At 39.8% G+C, this 20,854-nt stretch overlaps 1 protein-coding gene across 7 annotated transcripts; it reads left to right on the plus strand.

Annotated features, from left to right (window-relative positions):
- Positions 1 to 1,080: 1,080 nt before the first annotated feature.
- On the plus strand, positions 1,081 to 6,304 carry isl2b (ISL LIM homeobox 2b). 7 transcript variants are annotated; one of them, XM_044190902.1, is made up of 6 exons: positions 1,081 to 1,238; positions 1,647 to 1,836; positions 2,231 to 2,493; positions 3,757 to 4,055; positions 4,866 to 5,033; positions 5,562 to 6,304. In XM_044190902.1, the coding sequence occupies exons 1-6, from the start codon at positions 1,181 to 1,183 to the stop codon at positions 5,676 to 5,678; spliced, it is 1,095 nt and encodes a 364-aa protein (XP_044046837.1). In that variant the 5' UTR covers positions 1,081 to 1,180; the 3' UTR covers positions 5,679 to 6,304. The 7 variants fall into 7 exon arrangements, with proteins under 7 accessions (XP_044046837.1, XP_044046869.1, XP_044046855.1 ...); XM_044190934.1 differs by having other exon boundaries at positions 4,866 to 4,983; XM_044190920.1 differs by having other exon boundaries at positions 3,757 to 4,043.
- Positions 6,305 to 20,854: the final 14,550 nt, after the last annotated feature.

Raw genomic sequence — 20,854 nt, forward strand, 5'->3', positions numbered from 1 at the left:
CAAACTGGATCGTGCACATATATTGATACATTTATTTTTCCTAACAATGGCTTGTTTTTTTACTGTAATATAATGTGGAATACAGATGATACAATTAAACTAGATTTTCAGGAAGGAATTCTGCAGTTCACTCTTATTCTGTACTATACATAGATATTTGATTTACTTTAGTTAGGTGCTTTAGTTTTCATATAGAGAGACATAGATTCATAGATTGAATTAAAGTCAAATCAACTGTATGCTTAGCATTTCTAAGAACAACCCCTTCAATCTCTGATAAATGTAGTTCTGTTTTTTCTCCAATAGATGGCCTTGTTCTCGAGTAGATGAGCAACCCGGACGGAGCAGAGAAGACTTGACAACGATCCTCAAATCCTGCAAGATTTTATCATTTCGTATTTGTTTTTAATAAAAAGATCAAGGCAGTGATCTGCGCTGTTTTTGTCTCCAAGTCAAAGACCAACAATGCGACTCTTGGGTTCTCAAGAAATATAATTTTCCTATCGTGACATGGGAAAGTATTTTGATGTTTGACCAAGATTTACTGAAGAGCTGAAATCAAAATAAATGGAAATTTATTGCAAGCGATATGAAAATTCCGCATCAGGGGAGCAAGACAGAACAGTTTAACATGTTGCCTAACCATTTGTAATATGGACCAAATAATCCCCTAATAATATATTTGTTGTCAATAATCAGTTATTTCTTCCTTGTGTGATCAAGAAATGTAACATTTAAGAGAACTAGTAATTTAGTACGCTACACCGATGATGATGATAACGATGATGATGATTATCACCATCGTGAAATTCGTGTGCATCTTAAAAACTGGATCGAAATGGTTCGATTGTGTTGCCTTCAAAACATTTCCCCCTCGCCTTGAATCTTTGTTTGAACAAACTAAATATGAATAATCGCACTCTTCTTAAGCTGTTGTCAGCCATAAATATACACTGGATTTATTATTTCTTACAACTTGAGAGCGAGAGACCCAGCAGGGCGATTGGAGAAGTCCGATGTTGACGCCATGACGTCAGAGCAGCGGCGTGTGGGACCCTGCAGCCTCCTCGCCCGCCCCCCCAAGTCCGGAGAGACACACGTTATCAGGGAGGCAGCCGAAGGGCCAGTCATCTCCTCACATCTTTTCTGCATCTACCACAATCCCCTTTATCCTTCCTGTATGGTGGATATTATTTTCAGCTCTTCTTTCTTGGGTGATATGGGGGATCATTCCAAAAGTAAGTAAGCTAAACTGCTCGGTGGAGTTTTAAGTGGCAGATTTTGTTTACGTCGCAGTGGCATTATGGGCTACATGATATATTCAGCAGTGCACCGATTGCTATAGTCATGTTCTTAATAGTGCAATGTTGTGGAGTATTATTTCTTTGGCTGTGCATTCTGGAGGCGCTTTTTAGAAATGAAACAGTACAGTGTTTTGCTTTACGGATACTGGCAAAAGTCTTCATCTCTTACATAACATCAAGACTTGTCTAGTCTGCAAAAAAGAGGAGTTCACAAGAAAACGGAGACATACAGGCTGGATTTTAAAATGTAAAAAAATGAATAAATGCTGCACTTGTTTGTGAAAGTGTGTTTATTTGGCTGCGTTATCAGTCTGTGGTTACAATGCTGTGGGCTCTTTGCAGAGAAGCCAGGATTCGCGATGTGTGTAGGATGTGGAAGTCAGATCCATGACCAGTACATACTGAGAGTCTCTCCAGACCTGGAGTGGCATGCAGCCTGCCTGAAGTGTGCAGAGTGCAGCCAGTACCTGGATGAGACCTGCACTTGTTTCGTCCGGGACGGCAAAACCTATTGCAAAAGAGATTATGTAAGGTAGGAGTTTGGAAATATTCCCCGTATAGGCTGAATCATGTTTAATCATTTAAAATGTAAAGTTAAAATATTTAAATACAATAAGAATTTATATTATGAAGAGGCCAAACCTAATTTAAAAAAAGACGAATTGCGACGTAAAAAGAAAAGTGCGCAAAAAAGCTGAATAATACCTTTGTAACACAAGTTAAGGAAGTAGTTTAATTTTACAAAAAAATACACGCCACACTATTTTCTTATCCATTCAAATAAAAAAATATAGCACAAGAGTATTTAGATAGGCTACAACTCTCAACTCTGAGTTGCCAGCTAAAAGTTTTCTTCGTTGTTATTTTTTTTTTTTTTTTACATCTCTTCCTAGATTTATAATTCTTTGACATGTTTTTCCCCACAGGCTGTTTGGAATAAAATGCGCAAAATGCAACCTGGGATTCAGCAGCAGCGATTTGGTGATGAGAGCCCGGGATAACGTGTACCACATCGAGTGTTTTCGGTGTTCGGTGTGCAGCAGGCAGCTGCTGCCGGGAGACGAGTTCTCCCTGCGGGAAGACGAGCTGCTGTGCCGGGCGGACCACAGCCTGCTGCTGGAGAGGAGCTCCACAGGAAGCCCCATCAGCCCCGGACACGTCCACTCCAACAGACCGCTGCACCTGGCAGGTCCGGTTATTTTTTCGATTGTTATTATTATTATTATTATTATTATTATTGTATTTCTTATTTATTTTACTTGAGCCAATTGAATGCTTTATAATAACACCAGAACATCATAAAATCGGCAGTTTATTCCTAAATAAAAGGCCTTACGTTTCAAGAAATATATGAAAGAACTCCACATATTTTACAGCTAATTAAACACATAAAAAGTAAACGTTTGCAAACTGTAAGTGCTTGAGTTTAGAAAAACGAAATGAAAAAATAATATAAGATTGTCATGGATTTGTGTTTTTTCTGTGTAATTTTACATCCAGATAATTAGTTTTGTGGTTGTTGGGCTTGGTGTGTGTGTTTGTACGCAGCCGTGCGTGTGTGTCAAGTGTGCGTGTGTAAAGTGTGGTGCGACCTTTCTTTAGGCTTAATTTCATAATTGATCTCATTAGCGCTAACCTGCCCTGTTGCCATTATCTGGTATTTGAGTCGCGACTGTGTGTGTGTGAGCGCAGAGCTGTCATCCGGAGGGCGCCTGCCAACTGAAAGAGAACAAAGCAAATGTGTGAATAATGTTCACCAACTTCCTGCTTAAAGCGCTCAATTCAAAAGAAGTTGCACAGCTCAGTGCGGTGACACACAGGCCTGCAGCGGTGACACCAGCAGGATGTCATATTTCAACTGCGTTTTTCAAATTTAATTGAGTTTAAAGTGCAGATTTGATGAAAAGAATAGCCTCTTGTTTTACGGTTAGATTATGCTATTATAGACCGACAACAACGCAAGCCATGAATGGTTACATTGCAAAACGCAGCACTGAAAAATATTTAATCAATTTAAACTATCGAAATTGACGCTACTACTACTACCGCTACTATTACTATCTTTCACCTCTGTGTATTATGGACCAGAATTGTGTTCTTATTTCTTTATAAGATGTCAGTCAAAATGGATTTTTGTTCTCTGAAAACAAAGGAAACGAAAGGAGCTTCCCATAAATATTGATAGCTTTTTTCCTCTTTAAAGACTCCATCCTCATTCGCCTGAGCCTTTGACTTAAGCTACTGTAGACATTTATCTCATAAAAATTCATGTCAGACTGATAAATATTTTTGGCCTTTCCAGCATAAGACAAAACAATCCAAGAGATATAAAAGGCGAAACAGCGCAGATTGAGATTAATGGGCTGCAAAGCAACTGCATCCACATTTTGAAAGGCTTTCTGAGGCCTCTATGACACTTTCTGACAGACTGTTTTCCTTCCCCCGGCCTCAGCAGACCCGGTCACGGTGCGGCAGGCCCCGCATCGGAACCACGTCCACAAGCAGTCGGAGAAGACGACGCGGGTCAGGACGGTGCTGAACGAGAAGCAGCTGCACACGCTGCGGACCTGCTACAACGCCAACCCGAGGCCGGACGCGCTGATGAAGGAGCAGCTGGTGGAGATGACCGGCCTGAGCCCCAGGGTGATCCGGGTCTGGTTCCAGAACAAGCGCTGCAAAGATAAGAAGAAGTCCATCCTCATGAAGCAGCTCCAGCAGCAGCAACACAGTGATAAGACTGTAAGCATCTTCGTAAGTTTGACCGCTTGATTACTTTCAACTATTTATTTATTCCTTTATTTCCGTATTTCTTATTATTTAAAACCATGACCAGGATAAATGTGAACTCATTTTACCCAGTTCTGTTTTATTCTCTGTATTAAATGCAGAGTGTAGTAAAAAGTGCAAACAGATGCAAGACATATGAACAGAACTTTATAGCTTAATGATGTTTTCAATGAAAATTTCATGCTTCATTTGGTTATGTTGGTGGTTGTTTGCCTTGTGATTATCACTTGGAGGTTATAGTCTACTCCCATTTTTTCTCCCACTAATGTAAATCTCTACTAGCCAATATTTTCACTCTTTTCTAAACTTTAGTTTTGACTTTACTTACACTAAGACACAGTAGGACAGTTCCAGTTGGCTCCAGTGCAATTCTGTATTCAAAGTTTAGGTCAATGAATAATGAATCAACTGCTTTGGCTTCAGTTTCTTGACTTGAAAGACAAAAACATCCTCTGCAAACAAGCTTGTTCCACATCTCTGAAGCATCTCTTCCTCTGAGACCATAGTTCAATCAATGATCCAACCTAAGAGGAAACTTTTTGTCTTAGTTTAGCGGTTTATCATAAATGGCACATAAAAATGCCCCTTTTGACTGAGAAACAGTATGTTGAAAACATGTGTATAGGTGTCATAAGGACGTACTAGCCAGTTTTTTTTTAACTTCTTTCAAAAGTGACAAATTGGTAACAAATGCTTTCTTGAAAAACACAGACAAATGATGCTTATGCTGTGTTTCTTTAAAAAATAAAAACATTTTTACACATATTTTGTCAGAATCTGCAGGGCCTCACAGGGACGCCTCTCGTGGCCGGGAGTCCTATACGACATGAGAGCACCGTGCAGGGAAACCAAGTGGAGGTTCAGACCTACCAGCCTCCATGGAAAGCCCTGAGTGAGTTTGCCCTGCAAAGCGACCTGGACCAGCCAGCCTTCCAACAACTGGTGTGTGTGTTTAGGACAGACTGAGTTAGATGTGCACACACAGACATGCATGCACTGCAGACCAGAACCTGACATACTGGCATAGTCCCACTACCCGTAGTTATCTATCTATCTATCTATCTATCTATCTATCTATCTATCTATCTATCTATCTATCTATCTATCTATCTATCTATCTATCTATCTATCTATCTATCTATCTATCTATCTATCTATCTATCTATCTATCTATCTATCATATTTTGCACACACAGGGACTGATGCAAACAACTATTGTGGTGCTCTCTCTCTCTCTCTCTCCCTCTCACACATACACACACACACATGCACACAAACAATAATTTTGTTGCATGTGTGAATATAGATGTGCATCACATGCATACACACACACACACACACACACACTCTCTCTCTCTCTCTGAGAGACCACATGCATGTCAACACTGTCTATAATGATTTTACAACAGAGTTTCAAAATAAAAGCCTGAATATTTCGCATATTCTGACACACTGTTTCTGTCTGTTCAGGTGTCTTTCTCTGAATCGGGCTCTCTCGGGAACTCCTCGGGCAGCGACGTGACTTCTTTGTCCTCTCAGTTACCGGACACCCCCAACAGTATGGTACCCAGCCCGGTGGAGACGTGAAACGGGGCCCCACAGACCTGTCGGTCCCCGCTCCTGCAAGGACAATTGCAGCATGATCCCGGCCCCCTGCATGTGACCAGCTCATCACATCGCCCAAACTACGGAGAGGAGAGTGTGTGTTTTTTTTTATTATTTCATGACCTGTAGGAGATGGAACGAAGAAAGCACCGATTGACTCCGAGTTTTTTTTTGTGGAGCTTTCATTGACAAAAACTAAGCAGAACAATTGTTGCATGACTTGATACGGAGAAAGAAGATGTACAGAAGACCTCCCGATGGATATACTACAAGAAACCTTCCCTCAAAAACACATTGGAAACATTTCCATGTCGAATGAGATGGACATTCTGCGATTTCATTGTGATCATATTGTGTCTTGTTTCTTCAACATGAGACTTTTTGATACATTTATTGCGTTGTCGAGTCCAGTTGACTCTTTGTCTTAAGGTCAGAGCATGATAATCTGCAAATTTATTCGTGTTGTAAAATACTTTATCTTAAGGGCAGGATACAGGTTGTTTGAGCTTCTCGGACAAAAAGTAAATTATTGTTATATTATTTATTGTTAGGAAAGCGATTCGTAAAGGGATTATTAACTGATAAAAAATAAAAAGATGAATACGTAACGTGTCTTGATGACCAATCTTTGTACAGGCGCAGTTTTGTTTTACCCATCAATCTACTGTCGCTTTCGCACTTGCAAGCCAATATCGTGGTCATTTAATTTCATTGAAAATTCTGCTCTGAGATTATAACAGCTCTCCATCTTTCATTGCAAAAGTAAGACGAGAAACGAACTGATTGCACGGACCTCATTCAATTTTGTTTTCCAGGGCATTTATGGTGACAAAGTCAAATTCACAGTCCAAATCCAAAGAGGTGACAGATCGTTACTCCTCCTGAGAGCGAGTCATTTCTGATTTGGGAAACGTGAAACTATGCTTCTAGGGCAGATTTAAGGAACTGATTCAACGCTTAAAAAAAAAAAAGTAAAACAAATATTCATTCCAGTTGCTCTGAATATTTTGTTTGTCCTGTTCAGCCTATATCATGGTGACCTGTATGAACTGAAGCCTGGAGGCTCGGTTGTCTTATATCATCACCCTCCATCTGCGGTGTTTCCCCCTTCGGTTATGTAGCAGGGATCGGCCAGTGGTCATTTACTATCTTGGGGGCAAAAATCTGCTGTAAATTGTGCTCAGTCCAGTTTCTCTGAGTCACAAGCTGGTCTAGACAGCGCGGAGGGATCGGCGACCTCTTATCTAGTCCTGGCATCACCTGCAAGCGATACACTGACTGAAGCCACAACAAACTAACTAACCCCATAGAGACACACACACACACCCTCCCCAAAGCCCCTCGTATGTGAGGGGAGCTGAGAGCAGCTCGTAAAGGGTCACTTCTCCTGCTCGGTTTATTTTCCTTTAGTGAATTGCGTTATTGCATACGGGTCAGCCGAGATGACAGCTCAGGCTAAATGAACTAAATGAACTGACCTCCTTTACACGGCCTGCAGGACAAAACAAAGCTGCCATGGATGTACTGAAAACCCAGTGCATAAACCTGTTTTTGAAGGTATGCATAGGCCCACATGAAATGTTATTTATTATCCCAGGAGTGGAAAAACCCGCCAATCAGGTGGGATCATTTTACTTGTCTTTGATGCAGTTTTGCTGTTTTTTTTTTTTTTAGACAAAAAGGCAGAAAAGGGAAAACATGTCTTTAATGGCAAGACAATTAGTCTTTTTATTTAATTCTTAAAACAATTGGAAACAAATGGAATTATCCTGGTGCACTGAATTTCCCCACTTGCTGTATTTTAACAAAACTGGACTCAATAATACAGCAAATGATTGATGAACGTATTTTCATATTTGAGCGTTTTACACTGTGAAAAAAAATTCTACATTATTTTTTTCGTTTGTAGTACACTGACACCGTCTTAATCGGAAGTTTGAATGACAAAAGACAGATAATAGATTTGTAATTGAGCTATTTCAAATAAGATAAGTATACAATGCAGATTAAGATAACAGAGATAAGTGAAGAATAACAATGGCGTTTACAGACAAGAATGCAGGCCTATTGACTCTCCTCCAGCAGAAACTCATTGTGGGGCCATATATGTTTATGTACTGTATATAACTCACCCCCTAAAGACTCACACGAGATAGATCACATTAAAATGAACTAAAACAATTCTTACTATTATGTAAAAATAATCATAACTGTCAGATTTTCACCCATCAGTTTTGTGCAACAAAATAAAGAAAACATTGCAAAAAGGTTTGTTTTGTGAAAGTTTTAAAATAATAAAGAGGATGTTTGTTGGGAGATCAAATCGTGCAGGGATTTACAACACGGAGATAAAAAAATAAATGTCAGGAAAGGCTCTTAAAAATGTTTTCTAATATTCAGAATTATGTCAAAAAATGCCACTTCAAAAGAAAAGAAAGGGCTAATAAAACCGCAGATAACAATTAAATGCACAATTACATTCTCTGTTTTTCGTTTTATGTTTTCCTAGTCTGTGTTGCTCATCCAGATCAGAGATCGCGTCCTCTGACAGCCATAAAATGACGCTTGAGTAGGCTACCTGCAGGCCATATATAGTCGTCTATCAGGTCTATCAATGGGCGTTTCCCGTCAGTCAGTTTACAAGAACCCAAACAAACACCGGTGATTCCTGTCCCACACACACACACACACACACACACACACACACACACACACACACACACACACACACACACACACACACACACACGCGCAGCTCCGGCTACAGTATCTGTACTCACTGGATCACTCTGTTCAATATGTGATGGCCTATTGACCTGATTTTACCGGACGCACAGAGACCCTAAATAGCAAATATGAAATAGCCTACTCCCGGATTTATTGCTCACATTTTTGACCGAAACACTGCGACTATTTAGCTTCAGCCACATTATTTAGAATTAACTCCGAACTGTGTCAAGTTGCCACAACGCAACTCTATGCTGTCAGAGGGAATGACACCGTATCATTAATGATTAAGAGGACGAGTCCATTTAAAGGTGTGATGTAATTCTCTAATTGGTGGGGGTGGACGTAATTAGATCACCCGGCGTGCTCGGGAGGACTGCAAAGCCGTCCACGACCTCGAGTCACTAAACTGTCACTGACTGACAGACACATGGATCATCAATATATTCTTTAATCCATGAAGACGAGTTTTTTTCCTTTGTCAGTCTGTGTGGGAAAAAAACAAACAAACTCGAAGAATAGACCCTGACTCAATTGAAAACGTTGCACTCTGCTTTTCACAGTTTCTTTTCTTTCCAGTATTCAAAATAATGTTTCCCATAATTTGATGGGAATTTAACAGGGAATTACAATTTGGGTTGGTTGGTTAAAAGCCTAGAAAATTCATGGATATATAGCTATATATTTCGAGCTTAACTTAACAGCAAACAATTTTAATTTTAATATTATTATTTTCTTTAGGGAGTCTATTTTGACCATTTTAGGCATTATTTTTCTGGCCTGACCCAGAAAATGCCTTTTGGGAAAGAGGAAATACACTACATTGGTTCAGGAGGTGCAGAAGGTGTGATGCTGCCCTTCAGTGGTGTGGGCATATACACTCAGTTGCTTGTTTATTAGGCACACCTGGCTAAAATGAATACAGTGCAATACAACAGTCCTGCAAACAATCCTCCCTTCATGAAGGTTCTAATGTTCAGGTTTTATTGAAACTGTTTTAGAGAGGTCCTGAGTCAACTTTTCGGCCATTGAATTATACTGAGAAGTGTTTCTAATATTTTTTTAATATTTTAGAAACACTTCTCAGTGTAACTCGATAGATTGTAAATGTAAATTGTAAATGTTTTTTAAATGCGATCTGCAGAGGTTTAACACCAAACTGACAGTTTAACATTTTCACCATTGTTCACTAAACAATAATGAATTGATTAATTGGTTATTAAAAAGTCAATTATTCAATTCAATATAGCAACTGAGCTGTAAGGTTTGCTGTCTATTATTTCTAACATTAAATTAAATCTTTTAAGCTTAAATAAGATATTTTTATCTTGATGGGAATCTTACATAAATAAGCCCACATACACAAATCCATGGCTTACAGCTGAACCACCCATAACTGAGTCTCACAACCTTTGTTGCCAATGGCAGGTCACAAATGTGAGCCAGCTTGGTGCTGATTCAACATTTATTTTTTCAGATATAAATTCTAATTTTTTCAAAAGCTTGAGCATTTTGAGGGACCCTGATCTTAATATGCAAGAAAGCCATAATGTGGAGTCATGGCTATAAAACAAAAAACCCCAAATTCTCCATCAAATCCGCCAAAATGACAGCCTGCAATACCATGCACATGTATTCGCATATTTTATCTTGAATGAGGGTAAAATTTACATCACTGGAGAGATAACCTGTCAAAAGCATATATTTTTTTACATTTTTATTTTACATACAGTGAAAACTCAGTTAACTTTTTAATTTAATTTAAAATAGATTATTGTTATTATTATTATTATTGTTGTTGTTGTTGTTGCTTGGCAGCGATTTTTTTTCATTTCCAAGGTAGCAGCACACAAAAATCCTCTCACATGGACCATACGACAGATTACAAATGAACATTTTCATATTTAACTTTTGGAAATTGGAAATTTTAGTGCCGCCATCAGGAGGGTTGGTCCCATATTGTTGTATGCAGTGACAAAAGTTTTGTGTATTTTAATTAAAAGGAATTTGGAAAAAAAATAGAAATAAAAGAAAAGCAACATGTTTTCAATAGGTTTATTGTCTTCCTGACAATATGCCTGCAACCCCTTCTGAACCCTCTTGTTACATTCGAAGAAATTGTCCTGAGACTATTGAATTACCTTTACTGACAAACGTGTAAAAGTGTGGGATTTGTGTGGAGGCTCTGTGAAAGTTTCAACACTCGGGTCCACTGTGACCTTGCTCCTCCAGTGGGGGCCACCAGCAGAGGAACTGTCGGGACGAACTTCAAGTCCAAAACTCTCCAGGGAAGCTCTCTGACAGGCTGACTTAATGCAGAATCTGAACTGGAGGCTCCCCCCCCCCTTTTTTTTCTGCAAGAGAAAAAAAGGGGGTCGCACTTGAGTAGAGACACAACAATGACTAGGGCTGAGGGTCTCGATAGCTTATGTAAAATTAAATCATACAATATGAGATGGATAAGAAAAATAACGCTGTCCTCCACCGATGAAGGGAAATTAGAAATTGAGAAATTACAAAATTGGTGACTCAGCGGGATGTACCAAAATATGACAACAGAGATCTCTTTGTTCTTCTTTACCTCATATAATCCTCACAATACAGCCAAACAGAGCTATAACTTCCATGTCAACATCATTAAATTGTGTACTGTGTTAGCACTTTGTTTTCTATGTTTTGTTTTAATGGGAAATTTAAGGACCAATTTATCTAAGATGGATAATGGTCAATTTAACATCTAGTGACAAGAATTTAATCTTCTCTACTGTTAGGGTTACGCTGATAATGAAAGGGCAGCGTCAACATCTATGTGCAGTACTGGGCTACTGTGTAGTATCGATCCAGGGAATGAACGCTGCTTTTATGGGAAACTGACACAATGAGTAAATATCCACATATTATCCTTTAAACTTTTAAAAGCACCGGGGCCAAGAGGGGAGGAGGTGTTTTAGAAAGCTGCATCTAAAAAACACATATTGATTTTCTCTTTAAGTGTTGTGCTGGCATATTTTGACCATTGTCTTTTGTATTTTCGGTGCCACAGTTTTGTCTAGATTTAAACAAAAAGAAGATATTTTGCATAGCTGTGCAGCTGAAGTGGTTTTTAAACTTAATGGGTGTTCAATACCTCCAAGACAGCAAAACATGCGCTCTTATCCTGCTGTACTTTAGGTGAACCTAAAGGGAGGACATTGCAACAGTAGCAGCTTGCCTGCTGTATTACACCGCAACTGAGTGTGTATGTTTTGCACATACGAGTTTCTGGGCATGTTGCTCACACCGTGTGTGTGTGTGTGTGTGTGTGTGTGTGAGCAGACCTCAGGCTCACCTGGAACACACACAGAGAGCCACAATCAGCCTCTCTGGTCCTGCTGCTGAGACAGTGTCAGAGCTCTGTAAATCACAGTGCCCCACCCACGCGTAAATCTACTGCAAAAACAACACACCAACACCCATTAGGAGGGGAGAGGAAGGTTGGAGCCGCCCCACTCGACAATGACTCGCTATAAAACACAATGAGGGTTCACCTGTACTTGCCTCCCCCCCTTTGACAGGACCAAACTGTCATTAGCCGAACGAGGAGGACAAACACGTGTCCCTGGAAGCAAACAATGAGCCAGCGAGTGTGAGTCACTTAAGATGAGAAACGGCATCAAAAGGTTTCAGAGAGACACTCTGGCGTTCATCAGGGTCATATCAGTGTCAGTTCAGGAGTTCAAGAATGCTTCGGGAAGTCTTTGTGTTTTTGATTTAGTGCTAAAGTTCAATTAACCTTCTGACTTGTGAGTTAGGATGGAACAGAGACAAACTTTAATTATAGCATACAAAGCAGCAACTGAAATTTAAATGCCATTGATATATTGTTCCTGTCAGATGAAAACACTGTGAGTCAAAAGAGTCACCTATTCACACGATCAGGGAAACTTACTTCCAGTTTATATTGATAAGCTTTCATTCTTGATGGGCCATATACAGTAACTAGGCTGTCAGAAACATACAGTACCATTCATTGTTATATACACACTGTTAAAAAGAATGAGTATACTCCATATGTACATCATACACCTGTTTTTGTCTGTTAAATGTAGAAAGTTTAATGTGCAGCATATGCTGTAAATGTTCAGGTTAACTTTCAATTTAGGCTGAAAAACAAAGCAAATCCTTTCCAACAAGACAATAATTACATGTCCCTTGTCTCCAGTGCCACAGCAGCAATCTGGAAGCACACACATACTGTGACCAGTTCAAGTAATGGTCCACAACAGTAAAGACACACAAAAAGCGACACAAATGGTCCTGAGTCAGTGAGAGATAAAGAGAGTAAAACAAAAAAGGGAAGGGAGGGCTCTGCCTGCCGACTGCAGCGATTCCCTCATCCCAAGGCGTTCCTGCCACTTTAAGAAATGAAGCAATATCATTAATGGAGGCCTCCTGAGGGCTGACATCTTGCTCCAATTCACCAGTCCCCGTCCATCACACCATTACGGTGGGACCAGCAGAATTAAAATCCAATCACTCCTCTGGCTAGTTTGATTAAGGAGGGCAACCGCACAAAGAAGGGGCTCTGACCCATTGTTGCCTCTGCCAGGGAGTCCCCAGAGGCTGGAGCAGGTTTCTGGTCCCAGGCAGCACCCAGACAAGGCCTGGTCACTGCTGAAGCTTCACAATAATCTAGTGTGACGCTCACTGTTGAATGTTTGAAGTTGTTTTTTATGGCTTTCTACAGTATTTGGCAGTATGCAGGGTTTTATATACAGCAATAGTCAGGTATAAACTTGTAGAATATGACTCATTGTGGGTGACGCACATTTACAAAGGAAAAGAGAGGCTGTCCACATACTGAAATTTGAAAATCCCCAAAAGAATTTCTATTGATGCAACTTTTAGGTCTACAGCATGTGAACTAAAAACAGGTTATATACAGTATATAGACAAAAAAGCTCCACCTACAATTAGGAGATCACATGATACAAAATAACACCTATCTTAAAAAATATGTATTGCTAAAACTGTACAAATGTTGAATGTGTATCACATGGGCTACAGTTCATGCTTTAGGATATTATGTGTTTTTTATGTGCATGGTGAGTGTTTTAGCCATGCTAGCCTCATGGCTCTGGGCATGGCAATATTGGTTGGTCTAGACTGAAATAGAAATTACCATGAGGCTTTGTACAGACATTCATGGTCCCCAGAGGATGAATCCTGCTGACTTTTGTGATCCCCTGACTTTTCCTGTAGCACCATTATTAGGTCAAATCTTCAGTTTGTAGCACCATCATCAGGTAAAATTTTCAATTTGTCCAGTGCTTTGGTTTATGACCAAATACCTGGATAACCAATGACATTCCTATCAGCCTCAGCTGTACTTTGTGTTTAGAGCTAATTAGCAAATGTTAAACTAAAATGGTTAACATGGTACATTTCAACATTTCACTTGCTTAACATCAACATGTTAGCATTATCATTGTAAGCATGTTAGCATGCTGATGTTAGCATTTAGCTCAAAGCACCACAGCCTCACAGAGCCTGTGGCTGTAAACTCTTGTGGATAATGGATGTTTTGTATCATGTGATCTCCTAATTGTAGATGGAGCTGTAATTGTTTCTCTCTCTATATAGCGAAGCTTTGCAGTAATTAAATTCTTTTGAAAGATTGTAAGTTTCAGTGTGCAGACCTTTCCTTTGTATGCTGTTTTTTGTTCACCTGTGTCCAACTGGGGTTGGATATGCACTCTTTCTTTGCTCCTGACACATTTACAGATACAATTTTAGGATAGAACAAAAAATATGGAAATGCTAACAATTCTTTAACTTAAACTGTTACAACTGTTGCAGGATGATGTACTAGCACTTTTCTACCTCCTTGATCCAAATATGTTCATTTGGTTTTTGACTCACTTCTCTAAATTTGAGGCTATTGCTGCCCCACCAAGGGGGTCATATCGGTCAGATTGTGTCTGGGAAAAAAGGCAGCATCACAGGTACAGACCCTGGAGAGCAGAGCCTAAACCAAATTAAAACCAGAAGGCCAGGGTGAGCCTCCTCGAACACAGTGACATAAATTACTGGGATTTACAAGATTTTTAAAACACTTTTAACAATACTCCCCTTTTAATGTGCTCTCTGTTTAATAATGCACTTTAGGTTTTAAGAGCATGATAAACAAACCAATAATTCACTTTTTTATCATCTGAAGGTGAAGCCCTTCAGGACCGCGTTCTACAGCAGCGTTCAAAGGGTCCTCGAACGGATCAAATGAAGGGCTGTCGCAAGATGTTTTGGACAACAGTTGAGATGTAACCGGTGATCTCTTTGCTCTCTTGAAGATGAAAGTACACCAAGGTTCATCTTCCCAAGAACCAGGCAACATGTAAAAGGGACACTGATACTGAAAAAGAATAAACACAAAATTTTGTAAGAGAGGTTATTGGCCCATGTGATGGGGATGAGGCTTGGGTCAAGTGGATGGCACAGTGGTTATCCATTATAAAAGTATGTGGCAATTTTATGTTATGCCTCTGTTTACATTTTAGATATATGATAAATAATGGCAGCAACAACAGAAAGCTACATTAATACACTGCTTACAGTGAAAGATGAAATAGTTTTCTTTGCTTACGATATTAAAGTCAACATGCCTCAATTGCTCTTTGTGCACCCGTTTGCTTGTGTGTCAGTAAAGTCTGTCAGTGTGAGATCTGGGAAAGCTCACAGTAGCATTTGGCTGTGTTTTCAGTGTGTGAAGCTTCACAGGGTAAGTCAATGATTCTCCTGGCTGCCAAAACATATAAAGAAGACTCGACAAGAGAAGGGTTTCATAAATCTTGAAACAATGAAATTCAAAGGTTATTAATCTTTCAGCAGATATTGAATGTTATAGTTTGAAAACAAAGGACAGACTATAGACCTATAATGCGGAGGGACTATTGTCATAAATGTAAGAGTTCTTAGGAAGCAAGGTGGAAGACAACTGACGTCTGTGTTAGCGCGAGGACCTGGAACTGAACAAACACACAAAAACACTCGAAGACACAAAAGACTGACACGCATGCTCCCTGTATGTATGCACACACACTCTCCCTTACACGCACTAACACACATACTTACTCCAACCCACTACCAGCCACCACAAATCACTGGACCATCTCATATAATCCTCCACCAGCCAGTGCCGCAGCATTAAACATCCAAACAAATTGTCCTTCGTCAAGTGCTCGCTGCAGGAAAAGACATAAAGCAAAAGCAGATAGCTAGGCAGGGCCATGGGGTTGGATATGGAGCGGTGGCAGCCTCTGTGTTGCTCCAAGAAACAGGACGATAATGTCTTGGCTGCTCTCAGCCTGTCAGCCTGCATTAAACTGCTCCTTGCAACTTTTTTGCTGTGAGATTTCAGGGATAGCAGAGGCACTGGAGAGCCACTCGATAGGACAAATAGGCATCTTTGGCTTCTCCTGTATGTTTTCCACTCTCATCTTATTTCTAGTTGGTTTATTGGAGTTGAATAAAGTAAACCCATGCAGTTGTTTAGAGTCAGTACGGCAGAATTTTACAAACAACTCCTTTTTGGAGTTGATAAATGATAAAGCAGCCATGCAGCAAGTAAGTGAAGCTCCCAGGACAGTTACTTCTGTTTAGACTTGCAGTTTTTTAGCCATGCTAGCAGTGTGGCTGTAGGGACGGCAATGTCAGTCTGTTGGTCGGGTCACCACTTTGCTCCTGAAATAGCTCAACAACTACTAAATGGATTGCTATACAATTTGGTACAGATATCCATTATATCCAGAGGATAAATTCTAATGATGTTGATGATGCCCGCACTTTTCCTCTAGCGCCACCATGAGGTTGACATTTATGGTTTTGAGTGAAATGTCTCAACAACTATTGAATGGATTGCCATGAAATTTGGTACACATATTCTTGTCCCCCTCAGGATGAATTGTAACAACTTTGGTAATCACCTGACATTTCATCTAGCGCCATCATCAGATCAAAATTATAATTTGTCCGATACTTTGTTTTATGATCAAATACCTGCAAAACTAATGGAATTCCCATCAGCCTCAGCTGTACCTTGTGTTTAGTGCTAATTAGCAAATGTTACCATGCTAACACAATAAACTCAAATGGCAACCATGGTAAGAGTTTTGATACTATGTCAAATATAAATTATCAGTACTGACTATTAAACAAATCTATATAGTTAACAAATTGCAGCATAATTCATCAACTCTTAATTAGAATCACCAAATTTGGAGATGCATGGTTTTCACTGGACAATGATGAAATGTAGCTCATGCAAAGAATAACTCAATAAAACAACATATCAAAGGAAGGAAGTGACTCATGATTAAACTAAATGGCTTCAGTTCCTTGTCTAGACACCTTGAACATCTTTTACACTGAGATCTGAGATGTGTTAAGCAACGGACACCTTGACACAAATATCAGCCCTGCAAGATTTCCCCAAATACACACACACACACACACACACACACACATACAAACGCACCAGATCTCCATCTTTCTCTCCAAGCACAAGCTGGAAGTGGGCATGGTCAGGTTTCTGATAAGAGCGAGGGCACGGCTGTATCTGGGAGATCTGAGAGTTGCCGAAGGCTCTCTTGAAAAGGAAGCCAAACTTAAGCTGCTGTTGAGACTTATCTTTACAGTTTCCTATACCACCTACTGACAGATCCCAAGACTGTGTAAATTCCTCTGCCCCCTGAAATGACTCCAGATAGACAATGAGACGACGCTTTGTGTACCGAAGTGTACTATAACACAGAGAACACAGGAGACTTTACAAGGTATGGGGAAGACAAAGACAAACACAAGTTTCACGTGTTGCAAATTGTGTTTGAAAATGGACAATCCTTGAAGTAAACCAATAAATCATGCTTTATGCCCTCTTTATATGAGCTGGTTCTATTATTCAGCACAAATTCCTACAGGAGACATCAACGTATCATTTATTTGATGCATATGTGAATAGCTTTTCTTTGATTTTTATTTTGTATACTCAGTAACGAGTGACACATTTTACTTTAAAACATCCCAATTAAAAAGTGATACAGTTTGTGTCCAAATCACTCGACAAAATTCCTAGAGGATGATTCAATATGTGAGGAACACCAGGGGTGGAAACACGGCCCAATGTTATTGTAGAAGTGACGGTGTATAAGTCACTCCCGAGATGGCTTTTGTACTATTGGGAAGAGTTATTTATATTCGAAGAGCAGGGGGCATTTATCATCCGGGGTAGTGGTTCCCCTTCAAAGTTCTCCTTTTTATGACGTGCATTATTTCTCGTGCACACACATAAACAAAGCCAGGGCTGCCGGCACTGAATCAGCAGACTGTGTCACCGTGTGGCCCCTGGGTCAGGCCAGCTTTCTTGTGCCGCCAGTGCTTACATTAGCATGTGAAAGGCTAAAGCTGTTCCAAATATTCCCTCTAAACATTTATCCTGCCCGAACCTTGCATGGAAAAATTCCAGGGAGCGGGATGAATCTAGGGTGCAACAAAAGGATTTAAACTGCTAATAACATTTTGTCTTGATAAACCAATTAACAAGATGATGAAATAAATGTTTAACTAATACACGGAATTGTTCCAAATTTGCCATAAGATCTTAAAAAGACATTTGAATCTTAATAATTAGCGACTTTTGAGTTTGATTTGATTCATGAAAACACATTATTATTTAATATAACCATTTAAGTATGGCATTGCACAGTAGTTTATGTTTGCCTTTTATTTCCAGATTTGTCATTTTTAAATGGAATTAAACTACGTTCCACATGTGTTTTGCCAAGACCGCCTTCATCAGCCAAGTCGAGCCTGTCCATAATGTGACAGGCAGGCAGGCACCAGGAGTCTGTGTTTACATTGGAAGTGCCTGGAAATGAATTTCCCCACACTAGTCTCATTTGTCTTATCAATCTGTAAATGTGTTGCCTCGTTGATGGAGGAACACATTTAAAACATTCAAAAAAGTCTTTCTCATATGCTCAACATTGCCCCCATTCCACTTTATGCACAGTAGTAACCACTGAGGAGCAGCCAGAGGTGAAGAAACAGCATCCTGTGACTTGCGAGCACCCAAGTTTAGCTGCTGCACTGCTGCACATTTTTTAAATTAGCAGAGTGCGTCTGCTGGGGGTGACCATGGTGGAACATATAAATATTCAAAAGGCACATGTTGTATTCCCAGTCTGCTCATTCTGTTAACTTTTCCACACTGCAAGCGGAATCATCTGTCATTCACCCTAATTTAATCATCAGCCACTCTCATTCAATTATCCAATATAATATGCAAATGAGGCGAACAATGGCCAGCTCATGCTAATTATGTACATCAGAATAATTAAATTGGATAGAAGTGGTGGAGGGGAACTGAACTATCATAAAATGGGGAGCAGATTCTTTAATTAAGGCTGCAAAAATTTTATTAGAATCTGTAATCTGCCCGTAAATTGTTGAATGGTGGCCATGCACAGGGGGGACATTACTCTTATTGGAAAGCGCTCCCTGAAGACTTGCTCTTGGAAGCACAGAGGGACGCGGCTCATATCAAGGGCAAATCCATCCTAAAACAGGATTCCCATTTATTATGGCAATGATCTTGGACTGTGAACAACTTTCCTCAAAAGACTGCAAACTATAGAGCCAATAATATACTACAGAAACTGACTGAGAGTGGTCATGCCAGTGGTCGCAATTTTGTTTTATATATCTGCTAGTAGTATGACAAAATAAAATTAATTAAATGTAACATCTCAAACAAACACTCAAATCTTTGCTCATTTTTCCTTGGTTCAAGATGGAGCAGTTGGTGATCAGAAATACAGTTCTTTCCCAAACTAAATGAATAATCTGAACTCTATTTAAACTAGATTTTCACTCCGCAGTAAGCAGAACTAAATGATGTAAATTGTGTGTGCTGTGCCAAGGCGGCAGAGCATGCCTGGCAGCCAGTTAGACACAGAGAAACATCAACCCTAATCCTCTCCTCTGCTACTACATGCATGCAGGCACCGCTGCCTCCCTACAACAGACCAGCCATGTCCAGCAGCACTACACAAAACAGTCTGCCATGGGACACACAATGGCTCACTCTGAGAACCAGCAGACAGCAAGCAGCAGGACCCTGGACGGGGTGCTGAAGCCACTGAAATATTTACAGAGGCGTGTTTTGTTACTTTTGTGCCGAGTGATTGCAGGGGGAGACCTCTGAGGCGGTCTCCTTCCCTGCTGACAGTCTATCTGGTGTCTTGGTTAGAAAGGAAGTCACTGGAAAAACTAAAGGAAAACACAATAAAAATTAAAATAAAAAATTGTGTGTCTTTAAAATACCAATATTTGCCCCTGAATGTTTATCTGTGTATACATTCTTAGAGTGAAGAAATGTGCAGGGGTGTTTGAAGTTTGAAGATATTGATAAGAAAGCTTGAATCACATATAATCCATCACCTTCTGTGCAGGCCGACAACAACACCTCTGGTGTATCCCGCCCCGGCCAGACAGTATTTGTTAAACATGTCAGGGTGACAGAACAGCAGTAGGTCAGGAGCACTGTGGATTAAAGTGGGAGTAAGTTTGAGTGAGGATGTAGACACATGTAAACTGACACATGGCACAATACACAGCAGTGATAGCATGCCTGCTATCTCTTCCTGTTCTAATATATCTACAGTAAATGTGCACACAGGAGAAAGGCCATTGTTTACATTGTGCATCCTCTTTGCAGTACACTATATGCATGTATATATAGCCTGTGTGTAAAACTTCAATGCAATATAAACATATTCATAGTCAGACGGTGTAGTCCCTCATTCGTCCAGGAGTGTTCTATCGTAGAAAAGGTTTCAGTCGTAGTCATCTGAAATTTAAGCTACCTCAAAGCTTAAAGTAGCTTAAATTTCTAGTTCCCGTCCCATTTTTTCACAATTGAGAATGAGCCGAAACGTCTTGATTCTGAAAACAGTGTCCAGATGACTACGACTGAAACCTTTTCTACGATATATTCATAGCCAATCATATCAGTTCAACTTCTCCAGTGTTTTGGAATTATTCCAGTTTAGAATGTTATTAAGTGGTTGGCTTGAAGTAAACCTAGTCCTTGATAGTTTTTCTTGATAAGCAGAGACTTTGAACTAAGGGTAGGCATACATACAGATAATGTCCTATCAACTGATACGAGAACAGAAATGATAACCTCTACCTTTGCTTCACAGTTTTTGTTGAATCTCAAGCACATACTGTACAATAACTGTCAAAGTGAAATTCTGATCCAACAAAAGAAAGCCCAGGCTGAAAGGTGCTTGTTCCATGGATACTTAAAGATGTTTTATGACATTTAAAAATACTCTGCTTTGAATAATAATTTGTTTTTTTCTACCAAAATTGTCATTCTTAAAATGACATCT

Source organism: Siniperca chuatsi, linkage group LG1 (genome assembly GCF_020085105.1).
Source record: "Siniperca chuatsi isolate FFG_IHB_CAS linkage group LG1, ASM2008510v1, whole genome shotgun sequence".
NCBI lineage: Eukaryota > Metazoa > Chordata > Actinopteri > Centrarchiformes > Sinipercidae > Siniperca > Siniperca chuatsi.

Bases quoted from the DNA above. Each gene is read 5' to 3' on its own strand.
- isl2b (XM_044190902.1), top strand. From the start codon at position 1,181: ATGGTGGATATTATTTTCAGCTCTTCTTTCTTGGGTGATATGGGGGAT. The intron at 1,837-2,230 runs GTAGGAGTTTGG...TTTTCCCCACAG, and splicing joins TGCAAAAGAGATTATGTAAG to GCTGTTTGGAATAAAATGCG. The intron at 4,056-4,865 runs GTAAGTTTGACC...ATATTTTGTCAG, and splicing joins ATAAGACTGTAAGCATCTTC to AATCTGCAGGGCCTCACAGG.